The sequence below is a fragment of the Beta vulgaris genome, chromosome 9, assembly GCF_026745355.1.
Source record: "Beta vulgaris subsp. vulgaris cultivar EL10 chromosome 9, EL10.2, whole genome shotgun sequence".
Lineage (NCBI taxonomy): Eukaryota > Viridiplantae > Streptophyta > Magnoliopsida > Caryophyllales > Amaranthaceae > Beta > Beta vulgaris.
This window is the reverse complement of record NC_079210.1, coordinates 46257294-46284495: the sequence shown is the minus strand read 5'-3', so window position 1 is coordinate 46284495 and position 27202 is coordinate 46257294. Positions and strand designations below refer to the sequence as shown.

The following is a 27202-nucleotide window of genomic DNA, read 5'->3' as shown; positions in this document are numbered from 1 at the left end:
TGTAACTCTAATGAAGAAGTGATGTAACTCCAAAAAAAGAATATTAGAAGAAAAAAATTCAAAAAAAAAAAATAGTTTTTTTGGGCTCAAAATTTTTTAGAGGGTATAACTCTAATGAACAAGTATTGAAACTCTAATCAAATCGTGTGGACGTGTGATTGAGATTCATTTTCATTTCGTATGTAAGGAGCATTCTCATGTGATCTTACCCCCCTCTCTCTCCCTCCCTCTCTCTCTATATAATATATATGAAAACACTTCTTATATGATAAGAGTAATATAGTAATTCATATTTAATTAAGATGTTGCATGATAAAACTTTTCATGAAAATGTAATCTTTTTAGAAGATTGATCCTACAAAAAAAGACTAAATTGCCCAAAATGGATTACATAGTGAGAATTATAGCCTAAGAACATGGAACCAATCTAGGCCCTTAGAAATAAATAGATGCTCAAGATGATTTCGCCATCCTTAATGATATTCAAACTTATTGAACGTATTTTAATTTATATTTGTAAAATAAATATTCAAGTAGGAGTAAACACTACCTAAGGCTATTGTTTTGTCTAAAATTATATTACCTAGACTAATCCAAGCTTATTTTATCTAAACTTGTTTTGCGTAAACTTATTTTTGTCTAAAATCAGCTTGTTTTGACTGAAATCTTATCTTATCTGTATGTTAAGTTGTATTAAATTGTTGCAATTCTCTTTACCTAAAATGAATATTCCTGATATAAATTTATTGGTCTTTATATGAACTTCTCAGAAATTGTTGTAACTCTAAAACAAACTTAGGGTAGAGCCTTATCTTAAATAAGTAAAATATAAACCGTCAAAGTATATAAGAGGAGAGAACCTAGTAAAGTTGCTAACATCTTCAACATGTGTGACAACCGTCTCCACCTAATCAGTATTCAGTAATCATCATCCATTTTCTAAATTAACTATAAATCTAATCTAAGCAGAGCGAGAAAAGACAAATATGATATCAATGTCATTAATCAAAAAGAAACTCATACAAAACTTCTCTAAAATAGATTATATAGTCATTTGGACTATTGTTATAATTCAAAGCCAAGATGGTCATCAGCACCTAATACCAGTGGTTTCAACCGCTATTAAGGGCCACACAAATACGAGTAAACACTTGTTAAAGAAAAAAAACACTAACAAGAATAATCCAAACTATCACTGTTTCGCTTAAAATAATCCGAACTATGGGTTATTCTAGAACAATCCAAAATATTAGAAGTAAGTTCTCAAAATAATCCAAACTTTTTTAATTATCATATATATAATAGACCCAGAAGGGATCATTGAAGACAAGAAAAATAAAAGTTTGGATTATTTTGGGAAAATATCCGAAATAGTTCGAATTATTTTGAACAGACCAGTCATAATTAGGATTATTTCTGTCAAATTTTTTTTAAAAAAAAAACACACAACTTTAAATAAAAGGCTGACTATTCCATGTGAGTTTTGAGCTGTCGGCTTTGTTTAGAAGCAACTCGGCGTTAGGAAGTTAAGTGTGCAAATTGGCATAATTGTGATAGTTGCCAGCAATGGAAGCGCATGTTTTCGATGAAGCCATTATCTTTACAACTGGTTCTTGATGGCTCATCAAGAGTATAATTTAGAATACAAATTAATATATGACTGAAATTCTATGCATATATCCAGCCCTAGCATTCAAGCAATTGACACTTTGCCAGTGTAAGAACGTCTCGGCCCGAAAAGGGATTTCCAAAATACATTGCAGGGACAAGTTTGAGACAATTATTGAGATTTACAAACACTAACAAATTAATGGATAAATTTCGACTATAGTTCACTGCTATGAATTTTCGCTTTTACATCTGTAACACATTCTACTATCTATTTAAGTACAAAATTTTGGTATCAATGACCTTGAGGCTGTCAAAAAGAAAGCCAGTCAAAGAGGTCCCAAACGGTGAACCTGGGAGGGAGGGGAAGACCACTCATATTTATACCAAAAGAATTTATGATTCAACAATTATTGGGCCTATACAGGTTTGAAACATGTGACTCAAAACTGGTAATACTTCTATTGAGCTGTGTTCACTTCGCACAAGATCAACCAACAAGGGGAATAGACGTGAAATGTACCTTTTAAACGAGTCTTTCTCCAAGCGACTCAACGTTTGTAATGCTGATAAGAGCAAAGTACTTCGTGCGGCAAGTTCTTCCTTTTTCGCTGAAAGCAATGGAAGAATCCAATGTGCCTCGGGCTCATCTGGAGGCGTTGGCTTGCTGGAGTGGGTGCCAGCGCACTTCACGTACATCACTAATATTTTCTCACAAACGGAAACAACCTCTGCTTCCAAGTCAATATCTTCTGAAGCAGATGGTCGTTCCAAAAGTAAGTCACTAAGGAAGTTTAGGTAGCTTTGGTAAGACTCGTTTTCAAAATGAACCACCGGAGGCTCAGAGAGCTCAATCATGTTGCACACTGTCTGAAGCTTCTTCAGTATGATACCTTCATGGCTTAATTGATTAGCATGAGATGAAATCATTGAAAAAAGTTCGAGAAGGATCTTGAGGTTAGCTGTTGACAGGCCATCATGGTGTGTCTTGTAAAGATCAGTCACAAGCTGTGATAGGAGAGAAAATTAGTGAATTGCAATATCACGCTCTCAAAATAAAATGAACTTCCAATTTAAATGACTATTTGGCAACCCATGACACATCTCACTCTCATAATAAGCCACAAATCCAACAGACAATGCAAATTCCAAAAACAATTCGGTAGAGCATTTTCTTTCCGCTTTATTCTTTTTTAATGGGATTAATTAAACAAGGAACAGAGAAAACGATATGGGCAGGAGATCCAAGGTAAAACCACCATTCCCCTAGAACTTGAGCTTGCCCACTATGTCAAGGCCTAACAGACTGCTATGAACACGAAATGCCCTGAGAAGGCATACAGTAGAGCCTCAGTCCTCCAACACACAAATCAAAACTATATTATGCTCACTATGTAAAACTTCTTCCCCTAACAGGAAGGCCACAACCATTTAAAACCACCCCATGTACTCCTAGCTATTGGCAATATGCACTGGACAGTTTCATTGTTGATGAACTACCTGTTGTCCTCCCTAAAGGAAAAAGGTAAACGAGGTAAAAAAGTGAGAGAGTAAAGCAAACCTGTAAGATGACCAACTGAACTGCAATATGACTTTTAATTCTTGAGACCAGATATGCAGCAGTTTGCAATGAGTCATCCTCCAAATCGTTGTTCGATATTTCATTGTCATCAAGACCATGATAGGATTCCATAGCATCAGGAATATCAATGCTATCCATAGTTCTCAAGACCCTCAAAAACCCTGGAAGAGTTGAAGCAGCAGCATCTTTGATAGCCATTAACATACCTCTCCAATCATCTTCAGAAAGCCTGGTTCCCAATTCACTGGTTAAACGTACCAAAGCAGCTATCCCAGTTTTAGCAGAAGCAGGACCTGGACTCTTGATGAAAACAGCCAATACAGTAACAGCATTTGGTAGTTGAGATCTCACAACACTGAAGAATGTAACAAAAACATCAACAAGACGTTCTGCTGCCAATGAAGAAGTTTCAGAGTCCCAGGGCCTTCCCTGAGAGGACGAGTCTTTAGAAGTTTGAGGTGATTGGTCATCATTCACCTCATTTTCATCATTGCCAGCTCTATTGCTGAGTATAGGGAAAACAACAAATTTGAAAATAGCATTCCAAAACGGCCTAGAAAAGAGGCTGCCATGATCCATGAGGATGTTAAATAGCACTTCAACCGAGCTCTTTCTGATGGCTGATCTTGGATCAGATGTCAACCTTGATAACCCTAGAGTTGCACAGCAGAAACATAGAATAATCGGTAATTAGAAATACATCAAACTTGAAACAATCTGCAAATAGTTTGTCACAATGTTAACACATGCTGACTTGGTACATCTATTAATGATACTCGAGGAAAACAAATGTCCTTCCATGAAATCCTTAAGAGGAACGAAACATGTAAAAAAATAGAAACAGAATTTCGGTTACAAGTCTAAATCCCATCGAATGTTTGCTAATAGCTTGTCATAATGTCACCAAATGCTATTATAGCCAACAAACTGTGATGATCTAGTAACATGCAATCAGGAAAACAAATATGCTTCCAAAGATAAAACAATTTTTTTTGGATTGGAGACTATGTACAAAGCATGTTGAATCTTTGAGCACGCAACTTTAAGGTACGTGTCCAAAAGACCAAAGCCTAAGAGGCCATCATAAACTGTGTTCAAAAGGTAGTGTTACCTAATTCCCTAATTCCCTCGCGAATAGCTAATTGAGAAAAGCGAATTATGGTCGGTTTTGATTCATTTCTGGCTCATTGGCGAATTCAAAAGGCGAATTAAATAGCGAATTAGGTAACACTGGTCTGCAGGATCATTTACCTGTAAGCAAAGGCATCCAGAAGGAGATATTTTCATCTTTGCCAGTAAAAGCTTGTCTATCGGAAGCCTCCCCACTGCCACTTAAATCGTATAAATTGGCATCTTGGCTATCCTCATTGCAAAACAATCCCCCCTCTGCAAGCTTAACAGCACAAAATCGGAGAAATGCAATGGCATTGAAGCTGACATCACTATTAAATTTGCTGTTTGTAAAGGTTATGAGACATCTAACGCAATCTGTGAAAGTTGTAGACTCAGTCTCAGTTATGTAAGGGAAATACTCCCGTACAATCTTTTCCATAGTCTCAAAGGCCAATAACACTATACTCTTCTGCTCATCAGCAGCAGCTGTTGTAAAAACCTGAGAAAAGAAAAACATTAAGCAACAAACAGATAGATATTATACAGCAAGAACAACAAGGACACCAATGTAGCCAACATATCAGAAAAAGATAACGAATGAAATAAGCCATTGAATTACCATAAATACACTTTTCCATCCAGACTTCACATTACTGACACGGCTTAGGACCATCTGAGAAATGCAGCGGACTATTAGTTCTCTAATTTCAGCAGAGCTACTCTTTTGCATTACAATGACAAAGGGCCTCAAGAATTCATTCTGGAAATTGTAATTTGCCAACTCCTCACGCTCAAGAAACTTCATAGCAAGCTGTCGTAATGAATCCATGACAAAAATTGCCACCGAGAGGTTTTCTGATAGGCCAACAGACACAAAGAAATCTGAAAGAACATTCCAGATGCGAGACCAGACCAGTCTGATGCGATTCATATTATAGTGCCTGCAAAAAGTAACCCATTATTATAAGTTAGTCCAGATAATCACTCATGCTTAACTGCTCGTACATTGATGGTGACAGGTGAATTGGCTATCTGACAGGGCTAGGGTCGTTTATGCTCCTATCGTTCACAAAACACAGGGACAAAAACAAGCATAAAAGGTGCCCATTGTTCTATGAGAAATCTCATTAGACATGCAGAGCCTTCCAACTTCCAAGGCAAGTCATCCACAAATAGAAAAGCAGCAAACTTCCATCCAAAAGGAGAACTACGTGATGGAGGTCTCAATATGTGTTCCATCATTCTGTTAGAAATTTCATCACATATCTAGAGCTTTCAAGTCAAATCATTCACAAATACAAAAAGCAGCAAATTTCTCCCAAAAGAAGAACTCAGTGATGGAGGTCTCAAGGAACATATAGACTTACGCAATTTCAACTATCTTTGTGAGGCTGAACACACGTGGATCAGTTGGAGACTGCAACTCTGCCATTGAAACTTTAGAAAGAGCTCTCACAAAGGACACTATTGCCTCACTGTTCAACCTTTGGCTATGCGCAAATATGTGATTTAACTCATAGCTCCCGATTTGATCGAGCAAGTGCAAATTTGAGATGAAGTGATTGGCTTGTTCTGGGGTAACCATTTTTGGGGAGGTAGCACCAAGTGCGCTGCTGTCATAGGATCCACCTCGAACAACAGCTGCCACAGCCGGATTCTGAAGGGCTCCTTTTTTCTTTAAAGAAGCTAAGTCGCTGGACTTAAGTGATTTCTGTTCAGGTTCAGCATTAGACATACTCAAGAATGACGCATCAGGAGGAACACCTTCTCCCAGAAGTTGCAAATGTTCAAATCTAGACAAACATGTTAAGATGTGCTCCCATGCTTCTTGAAGATAATTTCCATCTTCAATAGCTATCAACATAATCGTCTGCGAAAAAAAGCATCAATGTCATCAGAAGGAAATGGTAATAACACTTTCAATACCTTCTTTGTACGAAGAACAAAGCTGACATCGATCATAAGAGTGCGCAGAAACTCAATTCCAATCAACAACTTTGCGTCAAGACTGATTCCTGGTCTTACAAGAATAATTGGGAGAGAAGGTACCAACTACATGGATCCTAAGTCCAATTTCAGATATGGTCCTGACAACTTCATATGTAGCACATAGTTGCTTTAAGGTTACAACTCATTTGTCAACTTAGGCACTGTGACTGCACAGCCAACAATCTTCAAAAGACTAGATGCATAAGCAATATATTCTTGTTGTGCTTCTGAATACATTTTGTCAATACACATGAACAGAACCTGCTAGCTAACCAGCTTTGACATTAAATTCGATAAGTCACTTTCTAAATGATAACATAAATATAGCCTTACCTTCATAGCATCAACATTCTTTTGCTTCATATCTGCTGCACAGTGGAGATAAGTGAATTTGGCCAAAGAGGTCACAAAAGCATCTCTTTGGGTCTGCATACTAAGCACTGCTGTTACATGTACAGCATACCGGAAGCCTTGCAAACATTCTGAAGTAGCTAACTTGTCATCACTCTGGTCGAGTGTCATACTAAATGCAGCCAGCATAGGACCCCAACAAACTTCCACCATAAACTTCAATATCGAGACATCTGTAACTGCATAAAAAACAGACCTGCAACAAAGCAGTATGACTGTCAACACTGGCTTCTTTTCTCATAATGGATCAAGATAAATAACATGCACACACACACTCACTAGATAATAGAACTGCAACCTCACTTTTATAGAGAGAATCCCAGTAATATCCTCACAATGATTAAGAGCAATATAAGTATATAACTGCATCAAAAGTCACACTACCTCTGTCTTCAATTATGTGAAATTTTTTGAAATCAACAGTCTCCAACACCAAACTTTGGCCAGTATATTAAAAACATGCATATCTTCTTAAAACTTTTTTTTTCCCCAAAGGAACATACCTAACATGTTTACTATAATATTACACCAGTATATATTCAACTATATATAAGGTGAAATTTACTACAATAAGTTATACGGAACAGAGAAAGTAAACGTCTAATGGATGTATGAAACAATCATTAAACAATTACGAAATCATACATTTAGAATAATCGTTTTGTGAGTGATTACATTAGTAAGAAGACTACAGACAGATGACACATTCTTTCCCAGATTCTCATAGTATCAAACTACAGTAAACAATCAAGAATACTTAAATGTTGGATAAAAGGCAACATCATTTTGGGCAACATTTGAGCACAATAAATTATGCGTTAAGTTTTTAAGTCTAACACATATTTAAATTACTCATGCCAATTCCATACTTCCTCTATTTCCAGATCAGTGCACCACATGCTTTTTCACGGTCTCCAATGCACGCTTTTGACCATTGATATCTTTAACTATGTATCGGTGAAAACTATAAACCAAACTTGATATGCTGAAAGCACACATTGAAATGAATCAACACGATCACACATGAAAGAACGAAAGTCATACGGAAAATAGATTACAATGTTACAAAAATAGATTGCATTATGTGACTATGTGAGCTAGGCTCCTTTGCGGGCATCTTATCAACTCAGAAAAAAAAGCTTTATTAGCATGGGCTTACTCTGATTTTCCAGACTTTGCCTTAAATTGCTCTTGGATGTTCTTGATAAGAAGATCATTTGCGCTCAAAGGTTTTTCTTCTGGCTGCTTCCCCATGACTAAGTTCAGTATACCATCCAAGCCCAATAACCTGTTGAATCCATTAACTTGCTTGCTCTGTGGTTGTGAATTTTCAGCCTTCATTTTAATTTCATTTTTCACAATATGATCATAGAGAGCACCTAGATACTCTTCAGGTAAGTCCTTGCCATCATCGATTCCTCGATTGTTCCGAATAAAATCAGCCTTGGTCATCTGGAGTAGATCATTTAAGGAAAAACAAAACTTTAATTTTCGATCACAAGTACACACAGAAATTATCCACTCAAACGATTGTGACACAGAAGAAAACCAACCCCCACCTAGAGTGGCCAGATTCAGATAAGGAAGAACCAAATAGGACAATAGAAAATCACAAAGTTCCCACCAAAATCCATAGATAGAGTAATTGCATATCATCCTTCAGTGAATCAAATAAACACACATTTCAATCCCAAAGCTCACCTTATCCTTTACCATGCTGTTATGAGCATCTGTGTTGAGCATTATGACAGAATAAGCAAGGACATAAGCTGTATCTGCACTTTTAAAGGAATTAGGATTGCATTTACAATAGCGCTCAGCAAACTTTTCCATAATCCGATCTATCTTTTGAGCCTCTCCAGGTAATCTGAACCCACGCAGGAAATATCGAATAGATTCACCAAAGTCCAAATTTTCAAATTCGAATGAATCTACATAAGCATGCATGACTTTTAATGGAAATTCTTCTCGTTCTCCCAAGTAGTCACCAATGACTGTCGGATTCAGGCCAGCAGTGTTCTTCAGGAAAAAGGCCACTTCTTCAGGAGAACCACCAACTTTTTTGGTGTTAATTAAAAATTCGACACCTTTGGAAGGTTTCCTGTTAAACAATGCGATACCTTTCTGCATAGCAAAAAAAGAGAATTGTCGGTAAACTAGTGAGAGCTATAGATGTCAAACAACATTTTAAAACGAAAATTATACGTTGAAAATGCTTGAAACCACAATAAAAACAAACAAGTATGATGTTTTTGAACGGTAGCACACATTATGACCAACAGGACACAATTAGAAATGCATAAGCAAAGGACAACACACTCTATGATGCATTGACAGTGGCGAGGCACATAGAGAATGCATTTAGCAAATGGTATCAGCATAAAACAACAGCTTGATATGAATGTAGCTGCAGGACCTGCAGGCAAATTAATATAATTCAACTTTGCACCTTGAACCATCAAAGCACCAAGGCACTAACATACACAAAGGATGAAATTAACAATGCCTAATCTCCCCAAATTGATCATTAATCTAGAAACCCTCCCTTCAACCTTGTAAAAGGTGAAATTTTGTGAATGCAACATTGCCTATTCTCTCTAATTAATCTTTATTCTAAATTCCCTCCTTTTAAACTTCTTTGAAACTTCTTCGCAAGTCTCGGCTCCGCTCTGCAGATAATGAAGTAATATAATAAAAGTCCATAACGACATGACCTTAATTGAGAAGCAATCAGCATAGCTAGCTGGAAACTGCTCCAGCTCAGCTGGAATTAGACAAAGTACATGTCAGCTTCTTTGGACATAGGGATGATAAGAAAGACAAGTATTCACACCTCCCCTTATCCTATTTAGCAAACATCCTAGATTCAGCATGTGTTGATAGTACAAGAAAGTTGATGACCATTTCACTTTGATATACTAAAAGATAGACCTGAATTTCAAGTTTATAAGCTCGACGTTGCTCAAGCGTAGCAGCATCTGACAACTCAGGATTCGATTCTGGATGCAATTCATACTCTGTAGTCATCCCCTCCTCTCCATTCAAGACAGACTGTATGTCTACTGAACCAGACACCACGGAGGATCTAGTTGACAAGGAAGATTCCTCTATTTTCGATTGCTGGTCCATCCAAGTTCCCATTGACTTGACAATTCTAACTAGGCACTTCACTGATTCAACCCGGAAAGTAAGATCCTTAACCGGAGGCAAATTTGTAGCAGAACCAGGTGGCGGGCCAAGAGCAGTCTTCAAGAGGCCATTAACCGTCCTGCAAATATCTGATGGAATTATGAGAGCTCAAATAGATTTGGAAACTGTCAGATTACAGAGAACCATCAAACGGGAAAGTACAGGCAAGATCGGAAGGAGTTATAAAGGAGTCAATGGTGCAGACATGTTCGACATTATACTAGCTTCTCCGTAGTTAGTCCAACATGAATAAACCTCCTTCATTTTTCACTCATAAATGTTAAAAATCAAATCAGTAACAGTAGAGTCCCACCAATAATGTAATGCAGTGAACTTTCTAACCTTTATTCAAACAGTATATAATTCGCTTATAACTTAAGGGACTAACCCTTTGACTATGAGTCTATGACCATGGCGACTTCAGCTCAAACCAACCGTAAACCAAAGGTCTTTGATGAAGCTCTCACATACAGTAGGATGATTCAGATGTAACGGAACTACGGAAGGGTCCTAATATATAGTAAAGACTAAGCAGAGGACATTTATCTGAAGTGATTTACCAAGTTTTATCTTTAGTAATAGGATTATTAGTAAAGACACTTACTGGATCAGTTACAAGTTACAACTCTTACAAGCCAACACTATTGAATATCATAAAATTCAAAACTACACAACTTCCTCACGGAAATGCCACAACTCTCATAAACTTATAACATGAGAGAGAAAACGGAATCAAAAGATATTGTACTTCGTCAATATGTCAGCTTAAGTGTCATCAACACATTAAATGCACTCCAAAAAAAGTACTTAAGAATTAAGATCCATCATAGTTTACAATTAATTCAGCAAGTATATTTTGAATAGCTATAACTTTCTGATTTGTATAAATTGAGCCTAGATATGAACAAAGTGCTAAACACACTGCAAAAAGCCAAAATGCTTCAGGTTTTGACACTCCACATATCGCATCCCACAACCTATACCAGGCTTAATATTCTACACAGCATAATTTATTCAAGAATCAGCAAATTAAGATTAGATACATGTAAAAACTCCTAATAAACACAAATTTTAATGACATGAAATGACAATGTACTAGAGAAGACATTACCAGTGCAAACAAGAGAGACATATATAAAAGCTGCAGCGAAGGAACTGATAGCACTATTACTCAAGTGAATAACAAGAATCTTTCGATTTTTTGCGAAAGTGAAGAATCAGACATCAGAAGTACCTCTCGTAAATATTTGGAGAGTCAAGATCACAGTCATAGTTGACAAATATATCGATGATTAACTGTGGATCCTGAGAAATTTTCTCAAGCAGGTTGAGGACAGTCATTTTCTGTATAAAACGAGGTTGAAGTATATTCTCAAGGACGCGAAGGATAAGCATTGGAAAGAAGATTCCAATCTCCGCTTTGAGCCCTGATCTGAATTTGGATAACAGGCTCATAAATATAGAACACAGAAGCTGGAAGATGGTCATCACTGACAATGCACTGTTCTTCAACAACGACAAGCAGAGGAACTGTTTGATAACATTCAGAAAGCTGCAACAAAGAGCATAACTAACTTCAATATTGTTAAACAGAAGCTCCAAACATTGGTTACAATCTGTATCATTAAAACCTCAAATAGCAAAGCCAAAAGAAAAAAGTCAACTAAATAAGAAGCTTCACGGCTATTTGTACACGAGTTTTATAATGTCCCAAAGAGAAGGGCACAAACTAGGAGATTCAGAGTCAATATATAGCTTAACTTTGAGATTTGTTCTTCCCTAAGATCAGGAATTCAGGATTCCCTTTATTCCCTCCTCCACTTCTCCTCCCACACCCCCACAAACGCCAAGAGGGGAGTGCGGAGGACCCTGTGGACATTCCCTTTCCTCTCACCCATTCAGCTAAATTACATAACACATTACTTGGAGGCGCAGCTATCACAATTTCAAACAGAAACTATATTCAGCATTGTCAAGATTTACTTGTGTATGTTCCATCCTTCTAAGGTCCTCAACTTTTACCTGTTATTGCCATGGTTGCACCCCAAATTTCTAAACTTAGAAACCTAAACCACTAAACCATTTCATAAATTACACCATGCTTACTTTATACTCCTATATATGAGCTTCAAACATACTATCTTAGGAAGTCCCAAAATAAACTTCACTTTTCCTTTTCACTTTGACCAATGCCTAGATGGTGCACAAGCTTGTGCGTAGAGCATGGTATGCTCAGGTGCATGGCTAAAAAGTCAAATGTACATGAATAACAAGTTAAATGACCACATGTACATGACTAACAAGCTAAATGAACATATGTACATCTCTGTTACTACAAGTTCACTGGTATTGGTCTTTATGTTCATAATCTAGTGTTTGATGTTCATCGTGCGTATTATGCTCATCCTACAGAGTGTGTATGTACTAATTTGGGAACTTTCACCTTATCTATCCTTCCCAACACTTTTTCTTAAAGTATTCCAAATAAACATGCCCAACTTAGAAATGTAAGTTGGTTATAGGACAAAGGGAGTAGTTGAAGTCATTCTTTCTTAATTGGAATCCTTTAACCACTTTCTAGTTCAAAACAATCTAACTAAAAATCATAATGCTTGGTGAAAATGTGTAATATAGTCAAATCAGAATTATTTCACCAGAATAAAAATATACTTCCTCCGTTTCAAAATAGATGGTACATTGTGATTAAAACGGACTCCTAGGCAAAATTTCATAAGTATGTTTAAGTAGTATAAAGGGAGGTAGATTAATTCTAGTGGTCCCATGTAAAGAGGAGGGAGAAAGAAAAAGTTGGGGACCACATGTATTAATTAAGTAAAATGGTAAAAGTGTAAGGCAAAAGTTACTCAATAAGGAAAAAAAAAACAATGTATCATCTATTTTGAAACACCCATAAATAGACAATGTATCATCTATTTTGAAACGGAGGAAGTATAAGAAAGCATGGAAAATGACTAGCCTATTATCTCACATATGTACCACGTCCTCCTTTAAGATGCTCTAAGCTCCAAATAAGGATCTATATAATTATACTTCGACCATATATCTTCAGACTTTCAAATTCTATTATTTGTCTGAAATTAAAATCTCGTTTACGCTGGATAGTTGTTTATTGAGTACCCTTTGAAGCCTTTGTCTTAATATGCATATAAGGTGGTTCAGATCTATCAGCAGCGAATTATAAGAATTAAGAACAATATTTGAACAAGGGACCCCAGGCCCCTCGATTGCCGATAAATATGCCTTAGACAAAATTTCTTCCACACAAACTTCTTCCACTCTACAATAAATCAACAATATGGAAGTGCTAGGAATCCTATGGCTCATAAAAGTGCTATTTTTTGTAATGCATCAATATCCAAAAGCAAGTATTGTATCTCCCAAAGAAAAACATAATGATTGAAAATCTTCTATAATAACAAAACCATGAAACCCAAATCAAAAAATCTCTCTACTAAAAAATTATAGCCTAGATTTATCCACAAATATATTTTATGAATCAAACCACCTAAAACTTCTGAATCATTTGGTAAGATTAATTTATTTAGAGAAACTCGTGCCCTCAGAAGGAGGTCAGTTTAGCAAAATCCATGGGTATCCCCAATTTGACTATTGAGCGCTTAATCTAAGATAGCGAGAGGTGCCAATTAGCAAAAGGGAAATCTCGTGTCGAGGCACAAGTCGAACACACACACATCACGCACATGGCGCATATCTATTAACAAAAAGCCTTACATAATAGCTTGACTTGAAATTAATATCTCTCCCTCCAGTGCTTGAGCCAGGGGTATAATCTATGCATCGTTAAACCCTCAAGAGGGAGAGCAATATTCCATGTGATCCAAAAAGTAATCGAGAATGGTTTTAAAACTTAGGTCAGCATGATGATGCCATTATAACCATTAAACACGAGCGATAAAATGAAATGCGAACTTCGTGGCCAACATTGGAATATCATCTCTACCTTTGTATTTGGTTTTATTGTTTTGGCAATTGGCTTAACGTCCTTGTTCTAAAAGATGAGTAAGGTTGGCCAAGTGTAAAAGGATCAACCTAATCTCTACACCTCATAAGTATAGAAAAATAAACGCAAGCACAACTAGAAAACACAGTACTAGGTTTACTCAAAACAATCTCATTGTTTATCACAGCTTTGAAGTTTACACCTAGACACTTATTTCACACCACTTCAATGTTGTAAATGTTGGCCAACCACAACAAGAACATCGTAAAGTGATCCCTTGAATTGACCAACTCAGTTTTCTCAACCAAATGTACTTACTTTATCATTATATTCTACATAAGCTATTGAACCGAGCACCATAAAATTCAGGGAAAAAAAGCTACCTAAGTCAATAATTTAAGCAGCAATAGCATTCAACTTGACAGCTCAACAGTAACTAGAGTAGAAAAGATCCAGAAACTTACCTCTCATTTGAGCGCCAAACAGGACCGCTATTATCCATGATCACCTTCAACAATTCCAAAGATAGGATCTTCCCCCTAAGAAGAATCTCATCATCAGAATGCTCCTGCGAAGAAAACTTCATTGACAATTTACACAAGTTCTTAAATAGCATGAATCCATCCTCTCTAAGCATACTATCCCTTTCTCCTGTTGCTTCCAATCCTCCTACACTTTTCACCTCCAATGCACCTTCAAATTTCTCCTCCATATTTACCTCTGCTTCTCTATTTTCCTCCACTTTCACCCCCGAAACATCACCATCACTCGGATTCTCATCCGAATTCGCGTTCCCATTCCCATTCCCATTCATAGGGTTTTCAGACTGTTGTTGTTTAACATCCTCCACCCCTTCATTAGACTCCATAACATCATTGATCACATTCTGAACCAACTGAACCGAATTTCCTTCACTCAAATTCCTATCAGTATATTCCAACAACTCTGAAACCGTAATAATTCTAAAACTATTTACAAACATAGAATCCTCTTCAATACGAGTAAAAACAATTAACATAATCTGAGCTAAAACAGCCTTAGCACAGATCTGATTAGTCCCATTCAAACCTCCTAAATAAACATTATAACAAGTCTTAACAATGTGGTTAAGATAATCACCTCTAAACACAACATACGACGATCGAATCGCCGAAAGAAGCACCTTCATGACGCTGAACTCAACCAACTCATCTCCTAAACTGCAACACTTACAAACCGATTCAATCAGCTGAAAAACAATCAAATTACGATTCTCATCGGAAGAACGATCAAGTTCAAACCGGATAAGATTGCAAGAGAATAGACGAAAGAGAGCATCAAGAGCAGGATCGATGATTTTCGGAGAAGCCGAATCTAGAGCGAGAAGAAGAGGAGAGATAAGAGAGTCGGCGTCGGAAGGCGATAAAGTAGGGATCGTAGAGGAGAGAGAAATCGAAGGAAGTTCTGTTAGGGTTTCAAGCTTATCAATGGCGGATTTACAAGCTGCAACGAGGTTTGTGTGTTTCCGCCATGCGACATTCTTGATGATTTTGTCGAAGGATGGACCTAGGATTTTGCCGCAACGAGTAGAACCACCGAGTGCTTGAGATGACGCCATTGATGAGAGAGAAAAATTGAAATATTTTAGAGATCTGAAATTGAGATCGCCATTGATGAATGAGGAGAGAGAAAATGTTTTTTTGGCCTGAAGTAGTGAAAAGGATGACCGGAGGGAAATTTTAGTTGGCGTTAGTCTGAAGAGAAAAGTCGGTTAACAGACACGTGCGAGAAAGAGAGTAGGGGAAGATGAAATGTATAGATTTGAGATTGGTGTTTAAATTATGAAAAATTGGATTAAGACATTTGAGGTTGTTTGAATGGACTTTCTCTGGAAGAAGATTGTTTCATGTTGACTTTAGTCTTTATTATGGCTGGGTCTTGTTAATGGTTTTTGTAAATCTTGTAACTAGTTTTGACCTCCATCCGTCCCATAATATAGTGCTTGTTTCCTTTATACACGGTCTCCAAGACGTGACTTTGACTTTTAATATCTTCAATTTCGTATTAATAAAAAATATAAAAAGTTGATATTATAAAACTACACATTGAGACGAATCTAACAAGATCCCACATGAATATGTTTTTTTATATATACAAATGAGAATATTCGGTCAAAGATTTCAAAGTTTGACCCACCAAAAATGAAGTAAGCACTATATTATGGGACGGAGGGAGTAACTTGGTACGATATTTGACTTATCAATTAATAAATCTAAAATTTGAATTGGTGTTCGTATAATTTTTATTCACTCATAATAGATCTTGAATAGAAAAGATAGTAGTTAGTTCAAGTGGATAGAATGCTCCCTCTTGGCCCTTGAGGTTAGGGGTTCGATTCTTATCCCCAGCATTATGTTGGGGTATTTCCTTAGCATGCTATGCATGCTTTACCAGCCAATGTGCTAGTGTTTCCTACAGACTAATAACCTTGTAGAGGTTAGCCCTTGCGCTGACTTAATTTCCTAATAAAAAAAATAGATCTTGAATAGAATTGTTCTATATATAAAGGAAATCGATGTTTGGTTAACATATTTAAACTTACTAAACATTTATTAAGAATCTCTTTCATTTGTATTATGGTTGAAGAATCTCATATTCCTTGAGTTCCTGTCGGTTCATCTCTAAGATGAACAACATACGCACATCAAGTGACATTTTCGTAAATAAAATGTTACTAATATTAAGTTGTATGAGTGATAATAAGTCATGATTTTCCTCTTTTAAAAACAAGAAGAAAAAACGACTCAATATTAGTAATGCATTATTTCGAATATCTCGCTTAATGTATAAAGTTTGTACATATGATGAACTGGCAATTTCTCAAATTCATGTAGATATGTGAAGTAGGGCTGACAATTCGTGTCAGTGGGTCGTGTTCAATTTGATTTTGGGTCGTGTTCGTGTTTGGTTTCCTGTCGATTTTGGGTTGGCCCCCAAATGTATCAAAATTGATATAAAAAGTAGAATAGTTGCATTATATGATAAATGTAACTAATCGGGTTGAATTTGTATTCGTGTCGGGTTCGTGTTTCTCTCATTAACTTCAGGCCGGATTTGTGTCATATTATCAGGTCGTGTCAGGTATTGTCAGTCCTAGTATGAAGACATGCACGCTTGTAAACTACTACATCTATTGATCATGTCACATGTTATCATCAGCCATACAGAGTTCAGACCCCATACCCGTTTGCTTTAGTCTTAATCGAACTGATATTTGTCTTCCCGTTCAGTTTTGGACACTTCACTAATTTGGTCTAACTATGGGATTCGTCGAAGAAAATAAAAAGGAACAGTCACTGACCACTATTATAATTGTTCAAGTTAGTCATTACTCTGCAATTTCATAGAGGCTAAACAGTAGACCAAGTCAGAGGGAATCAGTTGTTACCAATTCACCATCAATGTTACCAAGTCACCATCAATAGCTGATGTATACTACCAAACACCCAATAGCAATGTGCGTACCATAATAATTGAATATGAAAACTCACAGAGTAGAAAATTTGAAACTCTTTGGACCAAATTTACTGAATCCGAACTCAGTTACAACATTTTCTTTCTTAACACTATTTTTGCGTTTTTGGGTTCAAGATATGGAATGAAAAAAGAATAGACACAAATAAAGAAGAGATTGGTAACAAAACTGTTACCTTTATTAAATAGAAACTACTACCAACAAGTAACGAATTTTCTTTCAAAAGAAAAAAGTAACGGATTTTGTTATTTAAAGGGGAGTAAAATATAAATTGGGGAAATCGATTGATGAGGAGTTAAACCAAACAAAAAGAAATGGATCGATAATTGATTATGTTTTTTGGGGCCCAAAAATAGTGAACCAAAATATGCTCTTAATAAAATTGGTTAATTGGAAGTTCCAAAAGTAGAGAAAAACTACCAAATATATGTTGCAACTTGCACATTATTCAGACATCCAAAACAATGTAACACAATTAATTTGGTATACAGGAGGGTAAAATCAAAATTGAAATTTGCTGTGTGATACTTCTATATCCAATATGTTCTAATGTCTACATTAAAAGTCAAGCTGCAAAACAGAAATGACTACTCTCAAGATCAAAATTGCACATAACTAGTTATTACACATTTTCCTTCTATATCAATGTGCTACAATAGTCGTTGGTTCTAGTGCAGCAGGATCTGTTCTAAATGACTCCCAGTCAATTTCCTGCAGGATTTTGATCCTTTCATCCAATGTTACGAACCCAAACTGGGTATTTACAACCCCAGTAGTCCCAGCTTGATGCAAAAGAATAATACTAGCTCCCATGTCTGGGCCATGGATCTTTCCTGTCAGCAACACTCGGAGTGGCATGAAAAGGGATTTCCCCTGCCACAACAATATACTAGTGAGAAAAAAACAGAGAAAGAATCATGAGAGAGAGAGCATCATTGTGCTACTGATACAGAGGCGGGAAAATAATACCTTGCGCTTCAATGATTTGCCAAAGCCTTTGACCCACTTTTGCCAGCCAGAATGGCCTTCTTGGAAAGCCGCAATGAGCTCACCACTGTCATATGCTGCTACAAGGCTGGCTGCCACGTCAGAAAGCCCATCTTCAAGGAATGGCTTAGCTTCAGGACTGCGAAGGATAAATTAAGCAATATTAGTTATCTTGCAACTCGGGTAATAGCAGAGGAGCAAGAACAACTGCGCGGATAAGTTCTCCTACATTATGTCGTGATCCTAAATGATACTAGCATAAATGTTACATAACTTACACCCGCCTCTTTACACATGCACAATCATTCAACACTTTCTTTGAAAGAGCTGAATGAAGCATTAGCTATCTCCTTCAGGTTATAGCATCAGTGATTTAGGCATATTTTTGCAATTACCACAGGCAAACTCATTAAAAGATGACACCATGATTATATATAAGAAGAGGTTTCAGAATTTATGTAATAGCTTCTCTAGAATATGAGTGAACTCCTGCTACTCATATCCTTTATAAATTACAAACCAAGACTAATAAATATGGTGACAAGCTGACAACAACCAGGAAATAAGTCGTAGAGAAATTCCAACAGGACATGAATTAAGAAGGCAAATCGAGCTTTCAAAAATTTAAAGTTCAGGAAGCACCTGGCAAGAGTTTCTCTTAAGGGATATGAAAGCAAGTTCACAAGCACTTTGTCCGACTCTGGCACCAAGTCAATCCCATCCTTGAGCAATGCAACGGCCTCCTGCTCACACAGTTTAAGCATCTCAGTGTCTTTGACATGAAATCGATAAGTTGCTTAGTCAATCTATTTTTACCCTAATTAGGTAGGAAAGATATTAAGTCCATATTTGGAAACCACAAACCCAATAACCAGAAAGCTAAATCCCCTCTGGCATATGGAGTCAATGATCCATCTTCTTGTTCTTACAAACTATCCTTGTTCTTCCTTCTAATTCTAAAAAAACTAACTTTGACCTATAAAGCATAGTAGATATAGTTCTACCAACAGCAGGCATACCAAGCCACAACACTTGTTTGAACACATTACAGACAGACATTCCTCATTACTGATGTTCTACACTGAAGGTTGGCAAACAACTGTACGCACTCTAGGGTCCACACAACAAAATCTTGCATATCAAACAAACCAGTAGCTGCTTAAAGGCTAAAATTAGCATCCATGTCCTTAGCCATCAAACTACCTGATCGACAGACAATCTCAAGCTCTTCTTTTTGGAACATGACTACATGAGTGGATATACAGAATTATCAGTCCGAAATATTGTCACATAACCCGTTATAATTAAGGATTCACCACAGTTGCACCAAAATACGCTTTGCAATAATTGTTTCCTAGTGTCCTTCCTATCCTCTCCCCACCCCTCAATCTAAGAGAAGGTAAGTTAGGAAAGGCAATCAGAATCACTTTCTAACTTATAATGTAGGAAATATGACAACTTATTTTGTTTCGAAAACCTTAAAATAGTATATGTGACTATTATATCAAGATGGAGTAAAAATATATAATAGAGTCATCAGAGAAAAGAGTTCACAAGTTGAATAGTTTTCTTTATTCATGAGTAACTCACACTTTGCCTATAAAAGCTCAAAAGGGCTGGCCCTAACATACCTGAGATACGTGGGCTAATCCTAGAGCCCACATGTATTGACTCAAATAAATAAAAACAGGGATATCATATCGGTTTCTCCCCCTTCTCCATTTCCAAGATACAGTTTTACACTTTTACTTACATCTACAAATGAACCCTCTGATTCAGTAAGGATGCCAGAGCTCTTCCAATGCTCACCAACAATTTTATTTAACTCATCTGATGGCAAAGCTCGCACGTAATGCCCATTCATCCACCTGCATTTCCACAAACAAGATCCACGTAAAAAGATGTCACTAAACAGCTACTGCAATTTATCCTGACAAGTTTTCCTGCTACATAGTCCATGTGATAGATACTCGTATCAGTAAACAAGATACTGAAGTAACTAGTTCAAGATGCATATCCAGCGCATAGAGTCAACAAAATAAGTATTAGTGTCCTCTTTACCTTAATTTAGTAGAATCAAATATAGCTCCACTTTTATTCACACGTTCTATAGTGAACTTTTCAACTGCAGCCACAGGTAAGTTTGAGTGAATATAGATCACTTGCACAAAACAATATTTACAAAAGTTGGGATCTCTCAGATTCTTACAGCAGTCCAGCAAATTTATATCGGGCAAGAATAACTAACCAAGTTGTTTGATGGTGAAGTACTCATTTTCTGTACCATCCCCCCATCCCAATAGCGATAAGTAGTTCACCAGTGCCTCAGGCAGATAGCCCATTTCCCTGAACTGTTTGTTAACACAAGAAAGGTAATTAAATAAACCATGTCAAGCCAGACCATTATGCAAGCATATCAAAATAATGATAATAATGATAATATACACAACCTGACCCACTGAAGTGGCACCATGACGCTTTGACAGCTTGCTTCGGTCAGGTGCAAGAATTAACGAAACGTGAGCAAAGTAAGGCATAGGAAATCCCAGAGCCTGCAAATATAGCATTGAAAAAAATCCATTAAGCAACATTCAAAAGTATAACCAGATAGACGGACAGAGATCAAGAGGAAACAAAAAGAGGATTCATGAGACATTAAACATCACCTTGTATATTAATGCCTGCCTCAAAGTGTTAGGTAGATGCTCTTCCGCTCTAATATTCAGGTTAGAAAAGAGTAAGGTTCAGTTTTTGATACCCAATAGGTCCTTATAAACCAGTAAACCACAGGAGCACACTGTAAAATGCAAGAACATACAAAGGGAAAAAGAAAAGAACACCCAGGACAGCACGACATCGTAATCAGCATCAAATATCTGAATAACTTTACCTGATGACATGTGAAATGGCCATTGTGGCATCATCGACTGTGACACAAAAGTTGTACACAGGTTGTCCGTTACTTCGCATGATCACAAAATCTCCAAGGGTATCCAAGCTCCACCTAACCTTCATGATGCTATCAAACACTTTAAAACCTTACGAAACAATAAAGTGCCACATTCTATCAAGTATGTCCTATAGGCAGGAAAACTGCTCGTCAAAGTTAAGTTTATCCTAGCCTCATAATAGTAGCAACGGGATTTTGTATGGTAGAAACAGAGAGAAGCAGACAACAAGACAAATGAAAGAAAAAAAAATTGACCAAAACTGGTTCTAATATGGATTGTGATTTTCTGAACAAGTTTGTCACAAGTCGCTAGTTCAGTACAAGATACTCCCTTGGTCCCTCCATCCAGAATTAATCATCACATTGATTGCACCAACCCAACCCCACCCCCGAATCAGATATTTCAACGAGATCACTGAACTATCCATTTAACTAGATGTCTCCTTCACATGCTCTGGTAGTCTGGTGTTCTGGAAATCCAATGATAATCTATTTCAATTTCAAAAAATGTGACATTTGTTTCCGAGCATTATAAAATTGTATTAAGTGACTATCATTCCTGGAAGGAGGGAGTATATAATCATCAGTATATGCTGTCATCTACTAATCCTAGACCAACAAGTGAAGCTACTTACTTCTCCTCGAATAAGGTCATCAATTTTGAGACTCCCTTCCTTAGGTACACGAAATCGGTACGTAAATGGAACTCCCTTTTCCAGCTCTTCTTGTACCTCGGCATCACTGGCAGCTGACCACTTTCCAACGTATACCGGCGGCAATCCTTTCAGTTTTGCTGTCTCCTTCATTTTTTCAAGTTCCTAAAGAATATCACACATAGTGTCAGGATACAAACTCGATAAAATCAACATTTCTCTGAAGCAGCAACAACAAAGAAAAGCAAAAGTGGATGACAAATGTAGCAAAACAATGAAATTCAGATTTTCACCCAAATTATTATAAAGCTAACATGTGAAGATCAAATACCTAAAGCCAAAGACTCTCTCCGTTCAAAAAAATACCACATCAAGAAAAGTACTGGAGCGAAGGCCATTAGCTTATATAAAACTGCTCGATATTTTGAGGTTATAATTTGTAGAGAATGTCATTAGCTTATACTTCCTCTGTTCATTTTTACTTCCAACATGAGTGGAGGCATATGAACCAAGGAGAGGGGAGAGATAGAGAGAAAAAAAAATTGGACCCATGTGATGAGAAGGAAGATAGAGAGAACTCAATGCAAAAAACAGTAGTATTGCAAGTAATCTGACATTGCCATAAAAGGAAAGTGTTGCAATTAAAAGTGAATGGAGGAAGTATGTGGTACTAATGGAATGACATCTACTTGCTTTTACCTTCTACAATCAAATTTCCAATTGTTTAGAAGTTGGTTTAAGAGGGGTTTTAGTTGACCAAAAATATATCTTTTGATTTTGTATTGGACTAAACTGGAATTGCACTCATGATACAAGATTGGATTTAGACAAAAAAAAAATTCAAGTCCGAAATATTTCTAATTGAGTTTGAACTTGATAAAGTCCAACCAAGTCCGTTCAAATTACACTCCAAATATGGATAGAGAAATGGGTCGATGTGATGAAGGGTGAAAGCTAGCAAGAGAAATAGTGGGACACGTCACAATTCACATGGGAGGGGGGGTCTATTAGTTTCTATCAAAGTATGTGATTTGAGAACATCCCATACAAGAAGCTACTACTTGATAAAGTTGATAGTGAATGCTATCTATTCACTAATAAATCTCCCATTTCTGTTTTAAGTTCTGCAGTTCTATTTCAGATATTCAGCACTTTCTGCCATGTCCACATAAATTCCATTAAGGAGTTAATTGTTACAGAGTAATGCGTACCTATGTGCTAGTCAAGTGCTCACATCTAATTGATTTTCTTGCCTATCATGTATATTTTGCAGATCCTTTCTATTTTCTTTTGACATAGTCACTTCAGGTTGTCAGATAGCTAGAGGCCCAACGAGGCAGAGACAGTTTCAATTAGCTGAGCTACTCTCTGCATATATTTCTCAGCTTGCTGTGAGATTCAGATGATTCAGAGAATAAAATTCTCCTTCTCTCTTTCCTACAAATTCTATCTCCTATTCTTGTGAATCCTTTAACCGAAATTCTCACATACAAATTCTATTAAGTTAATTGATAGTCCAAACAACAAGATAAAGTTACCTCGTTAGAACAGAAACACCGATAAACATAACCAGACTCTAAAAGCTTATCAGCATATTGCTTGTACAGCATATTTCTTTCAGATTGTCTATAGGGACCATAGTCTCCACCAACTCCAGGACCTGCATACAATTAAACACTCATTACAATCATCATTAAGATAACCCCTTAAGAGACAAATCATGGTTACGGGTAGCAGCTATATGACAACCCATATCGATACACTCATCACAAAAAAGAATAGCTGCAACCAGTAACTAGCATGTAAACAGGGCAGAATCCACGGAAAGATTCTAAGCAAAGCCAGTCCACAATAATAAAAGTACCTTTAGGTCTACCTAAGATACCATATTCACCAACTTAATTCCTTCATCAAGAGAATTCAAGCACACCATACTCATATGCAGTGAGTTAGTCCTATCAAATATTTATGACAAAGTATCTTAATGATACAAATATACAATGAAATAAATGAGGATGAATTCTCATATCACAAAGGAAATAAGTAAAAAGTAAACTAATCCTCATAGTAGAAAATCAACTAAATCAATTTTTCATCCACAAAAATTCTAAAGTTCATTTAAATAACTGAAAGAGACCCAAATTCCAACACTATTTCATGTAAACGTATCGTGTCCTTATGTGGTTTCAAAAAAAAAAGTAATTTCTTTTCCACCGAAAGTAACTAGATTAAAAGTGTGTTTGGATAAGAAATTTAGAGGGAAATGAGAAATTTGTTTTCTCATGTGAATATGATATGAGAGAAGGGAATGGGAAGTATTATTTCCTCCCCCTCTTTCTAAATCAACTCCCAATTAATAAAAATTTGGAAGGAAATATGCAAACTCACTCTTTCTTCCCCTTCCTTCCCCTTGCTTCTCTTCCTGTCCCTACCTTTCCCTCCATGATCAATATCCAAACAAAATGTAACATTTTGCACTTGTGGACTAAGGAGAGAGTGAAGGAAAATGGTTTTCTTTCAAATTCTGAAGGAAATATGCAAACTCACTCTTTCTTCCCCTTCCTTCTCCTCCAGTCCCTACCTTTCCCTCCACGATTGCTATCCAAACAAAATGTAACATTTTGCACTTGTGGACTATGCAAAATTCATTATGCACCAAGAAGAGAGTGGAGGAAAATGATTTTCTTTCAAATTTGAAAGAAAATATGCAAACTCACTCTTCCTTCCCCATCCTCCTCCTCCCGTCCCTACCTTTTCCCTCCACGATTGCTATCCAAACAAAGTAACATTTTGCACTTGTGGACTATGCAAAATTCATTATGCAATAAGGAAAGAGTGGAGGGAAATGGTTTTCTTTTAATTTTGGAAGGAAATATGCAGCTCACTCTTCCTTCCTCTTCCTTCTCCTCCCGTCCCTACCTTTCCCCGAGTGCTAACCAATTAAAAAGACTTAGGGCATGTTCTCTTTGGCTTAAAACATCTGAACTGGATTGAATTGAATTGAACTGAAATGAATAGTGATATGTGAGAGTAAAAGTATTGTCCAGCTGAGCAGAGCTGAACTCAACTGAATTAATTGAGCTAAACTGAATTAAACTGAAAATAAGTTGGGGAGAACAGGCCCCTAGTAATTCACATAATTTATCACGTTCAACACTTGTAAACATTCAAGGCTAAAGTGTCTATTGCATACAACCTCGAGCTTAACTCTACCACAATCAATAATCAAACAATTTAAGCAAATTCCAAACCTAGCAACATCAAATTCATATTTACTTTAACCATTTCATGAATGAAAATGCAGCAAGAGTAAAGTACCTTCATCCCAATTAAGACCAAGCCAAGTAAGATCACGCAACAAAGCCTCTTCAGACTCCTTTGTCGATCTCTCCAAATCAGTATCCTCAATTCTCAGAACAAACTTTCCACCTTTCGACCTAAATTACCTCACATTTCAGAAACAATTCCAAAAAAATTCCAAAAAATCGAGCAAAAAAAAAAAAGTGAACTGACCTAGCGAAGATGTAATTGAAGAGAGCAGTTCTAGCACCTCCGACATGGAGATTGCCGGTAGGTGAAGGAGCGAATCGAACTCTGATTTCGTCGTCGTTCTTCTTCAATGGAAGAGGAGTTTCTGAAGACGCGAAAATGGAGAAGTTACGACGGAGGTGACGGTGAAAATTGCGGTGGAGAGAGAATGATGATTGCTTGAAGAAATGATAGTGGAAATCAGGCATTACCTTCATTCTTATCCATGGAGTTCCTACCATGGTCGCCATTTTTGGTACGGGATATCTTTCTAAGTTTTGTTTGTGTGTGTTTCTCTCTCCTCGTTGGGCAATTAGGAGATGCAGGGGAAAAAAAGGGGGTAAAGTGCAGAGTTAAACAGTTGAATCCGTTGAGGCTTTTGTTCGGTTTGTGGATATCCCCCAAACTAAACTTCAAATGACCACAATAGTTTTTCACTAAATAATAATTTCCAAATTCATTCGAGTTTTATCCTCAAACTCTTGAAACTCACTCCATATTACTTTAATATTATTTTATTAAATTTATTTCCTTCTAAGACAAGTATTGAGAAGAATCTAAGACTCGTGTCTAGACTCATCCACTTTACAAACTACATTAAAAAGCAAGTTTGGTAGGAGTTTTGACAAAGTTTGAAGCTAAGGTTCATCATCAAGACTAGGGATAAACACACAAGTAGTTCATCTTTCACACTCAATTTCCAACTCCTGTGCGTCATATTATTAGCTTTTCTCTAAATTTTACTTACTTTTTTATTCTTCAGGCTCTCTAGATGACTTTAACGTTATTTTATTGAATCCGTTTCATCTTTTGTAGGACATGGTACTAGTCGTTGGACTCACCCTCATTGGTCACTGTTGTTACAAGTCCTGGTTAGAGTCTTGATTTTCAAGACTCGTGTCAAGACTTCTACTCTTAACCCTTTGCATTATCGCCAATATCAATGTGGTCGTATAAGAGTCTTCTCATCAAGACTGGCAATAAACTCACCTTTAGAAGTGTAAGCTTTATTAGGAAAATTTCATTTGATACCATCGCACTTTGGTCTTTTTCATTTGGTACCCAATTATTTTTTGGTACCCAATTTAGAAGTAGTTCATCTTTTTCATTCGCCACTATAGTTTGGATTCATTCTCTACGGTAACATTCCATTAAATAAAAAAGTAATTTTGGGTTAAATATGGATAGTAGTTTGCCTTGTTTACGTGTCTTGTACATCAAGAATTGTTCAACTAAGATTTGGGAGATATTTCAGCTCTTATGGGCCAAAATTGAAGGTGAAATTAGAGAAAAGCGATTATAATCTCGTTTTATGTGTTAGTATATACCTACTTGTTTTTTCCGAATTGGACCTTGCGTTTGGTCATTAAGGACAAAAATGACTCACAAAACCTTAATTATGCAAAATTAGACAAACCTCTAACCCTATTAACTCCCAAACTGACTTTTTGTTTAGCATAATGGTACGGTAGCGAACAAATCCAAACTACAGTGGTACCTTATAGAATTCAAAAAAAAAATTAAGCACCAAAAGGAAAGCCCAAAGAGTACAGTAGTACCAAGTGGAATTTTCCTATTCTTTTTACCTTGTAGTCTAGTATGAATTTATTAACATTTGAATTGACGGGTCTCGATTATGACAGGAATTTTGATCATATTGTTGATTTTGTTATGCTAATTTTATTTTTTTTTGGGG

At 36.6% G+C, this 27202-nt stretch overlaps 2 protein-coding genes across 4 annotated transcripts; both read right to left on the bottom strand.

The window, feature by feature from the left end:
* Positions 1-1716: 1716 nt before the first annotated feature.
* On the bottom strand, positions 1717-15705 carry LOC104904095 (brefeldin A-inhibited guanine nucleotide-exchange protein 1). 3 transcript variants are annotated; one of them, XM_048636648.2, is made up of 12 exons: positions 14994-15123; positions 14339-14413; positions 11127-11444; positions 9635-9971; positions 8405-8827; positions 7863-8155; positions 6626-6899; positions 5671-6173; positions 4923-5244; positions 4442-4802; positions 3170-3843; positions 1717-2616 (listed from the first exon to the last, which is right to left on the bottom strand). In XM_048636648.2, the coding sequence occupies exons 2-12, from the start codon at positions 14374-14376 to the stop codon at positions 2005-2007; spliced, it is 4155 nt and encodes a 1384-aa protein (XP_048492605.1). In that variant the 5' UTR covers positions 14377-14413; positions 14994-15123; the 3' UTR covers positions 1717-2004. The 3 variants fall into 3 exon arrangements, with proteins under 3 accessions (XP_048492605.1, XP_010690583.1, XP_010690584.1); XM_010692281.3 differs by having other exon boundaries at positions 14339-15705; XM_010692282.4 differs by lacking the exons at positions 14339-14413; positions 14994-15123 and having other exon boundaries at positions 9635-9981; positions 11127-11305.
* A 2089-nt stretch (positions 15706-17794) lies between these two features.
* LOC104904094 (glutamate--tRNA ligase, chloroplastic/mitochondrial) lies at positions 17795-25901 on the bottom strand. Its single transcript, XM_010692280.3, has 13 exons — positions 25492-25901; positions 25297-25415; positions 23517-23638; positions 21961-22143; positions 21266-21384; positions 21042-21090; positions 20826-20927; positions 20624-20726; positions 20437-20500; positions 20129-20243; positions 19018-19118; positions 18358-18514; positions 17795-18261 (listed from the first exon to the last, which is right to left on the bottom strand). The coding sequence occupies exons 1-13, from the start codon at positions 25755-25757 to the stop codon at positions 18031-18033; spliced, it is 1731 nt and encodes a 576-aa protein (XP_010690582.1). The 5' UTR covers positions 25758-25901; the 3' UTR covers positions 17795-18030.
* Positions 25902-27202: the final 1301 nt, after the last annotated feature.

Bases quoted from the DNA above. Each gene is read 5' to 3' on its own strand.
- LOC104904095 (XM_010692281.3), bottom strand. From the start codon at position 15,471: ATGGCGTCATCTCAAGCACTCGGTGGTTCTACTCGTTGCGGCAAAATC. The intron at 11,445-14,338 runs GTAAGTTTCTGG...TCTTTGTTGCAG, and splicing joins GTTTGGCGCTCAAATGAGAG to CTTTCTGAATGTTATCAAAC. The intron at 5,245-5,670 runs GTAAGTCTATAT...TACTTTTTGCAG, and splicing joins ACAAAGATAGTTGAAATTGC to GCACTATAATATGAATCGCA.
- LOC104904094 (XM_010692280.3), bottom strand. From the start codon at position 25,757: ATGGCGACCATGGTAGGAACTCCATGGATAAGAATGAAGGTAATGCCT. The intron at 21,091-21,265 runs GTAAAGTTATTC...CCTGAATATTAG, and splicing joins GCCATTTCACATGTCATCAG to AGCGGAAGAGCATCTACCTA. The intron at 18,262-18,357 runs GTATTATTTTCC...TTGTTGTGGCAG, and splicing joins GCAAATCATTGAAGCGCAAG to GGGAAATCCCTTTTCATGCC.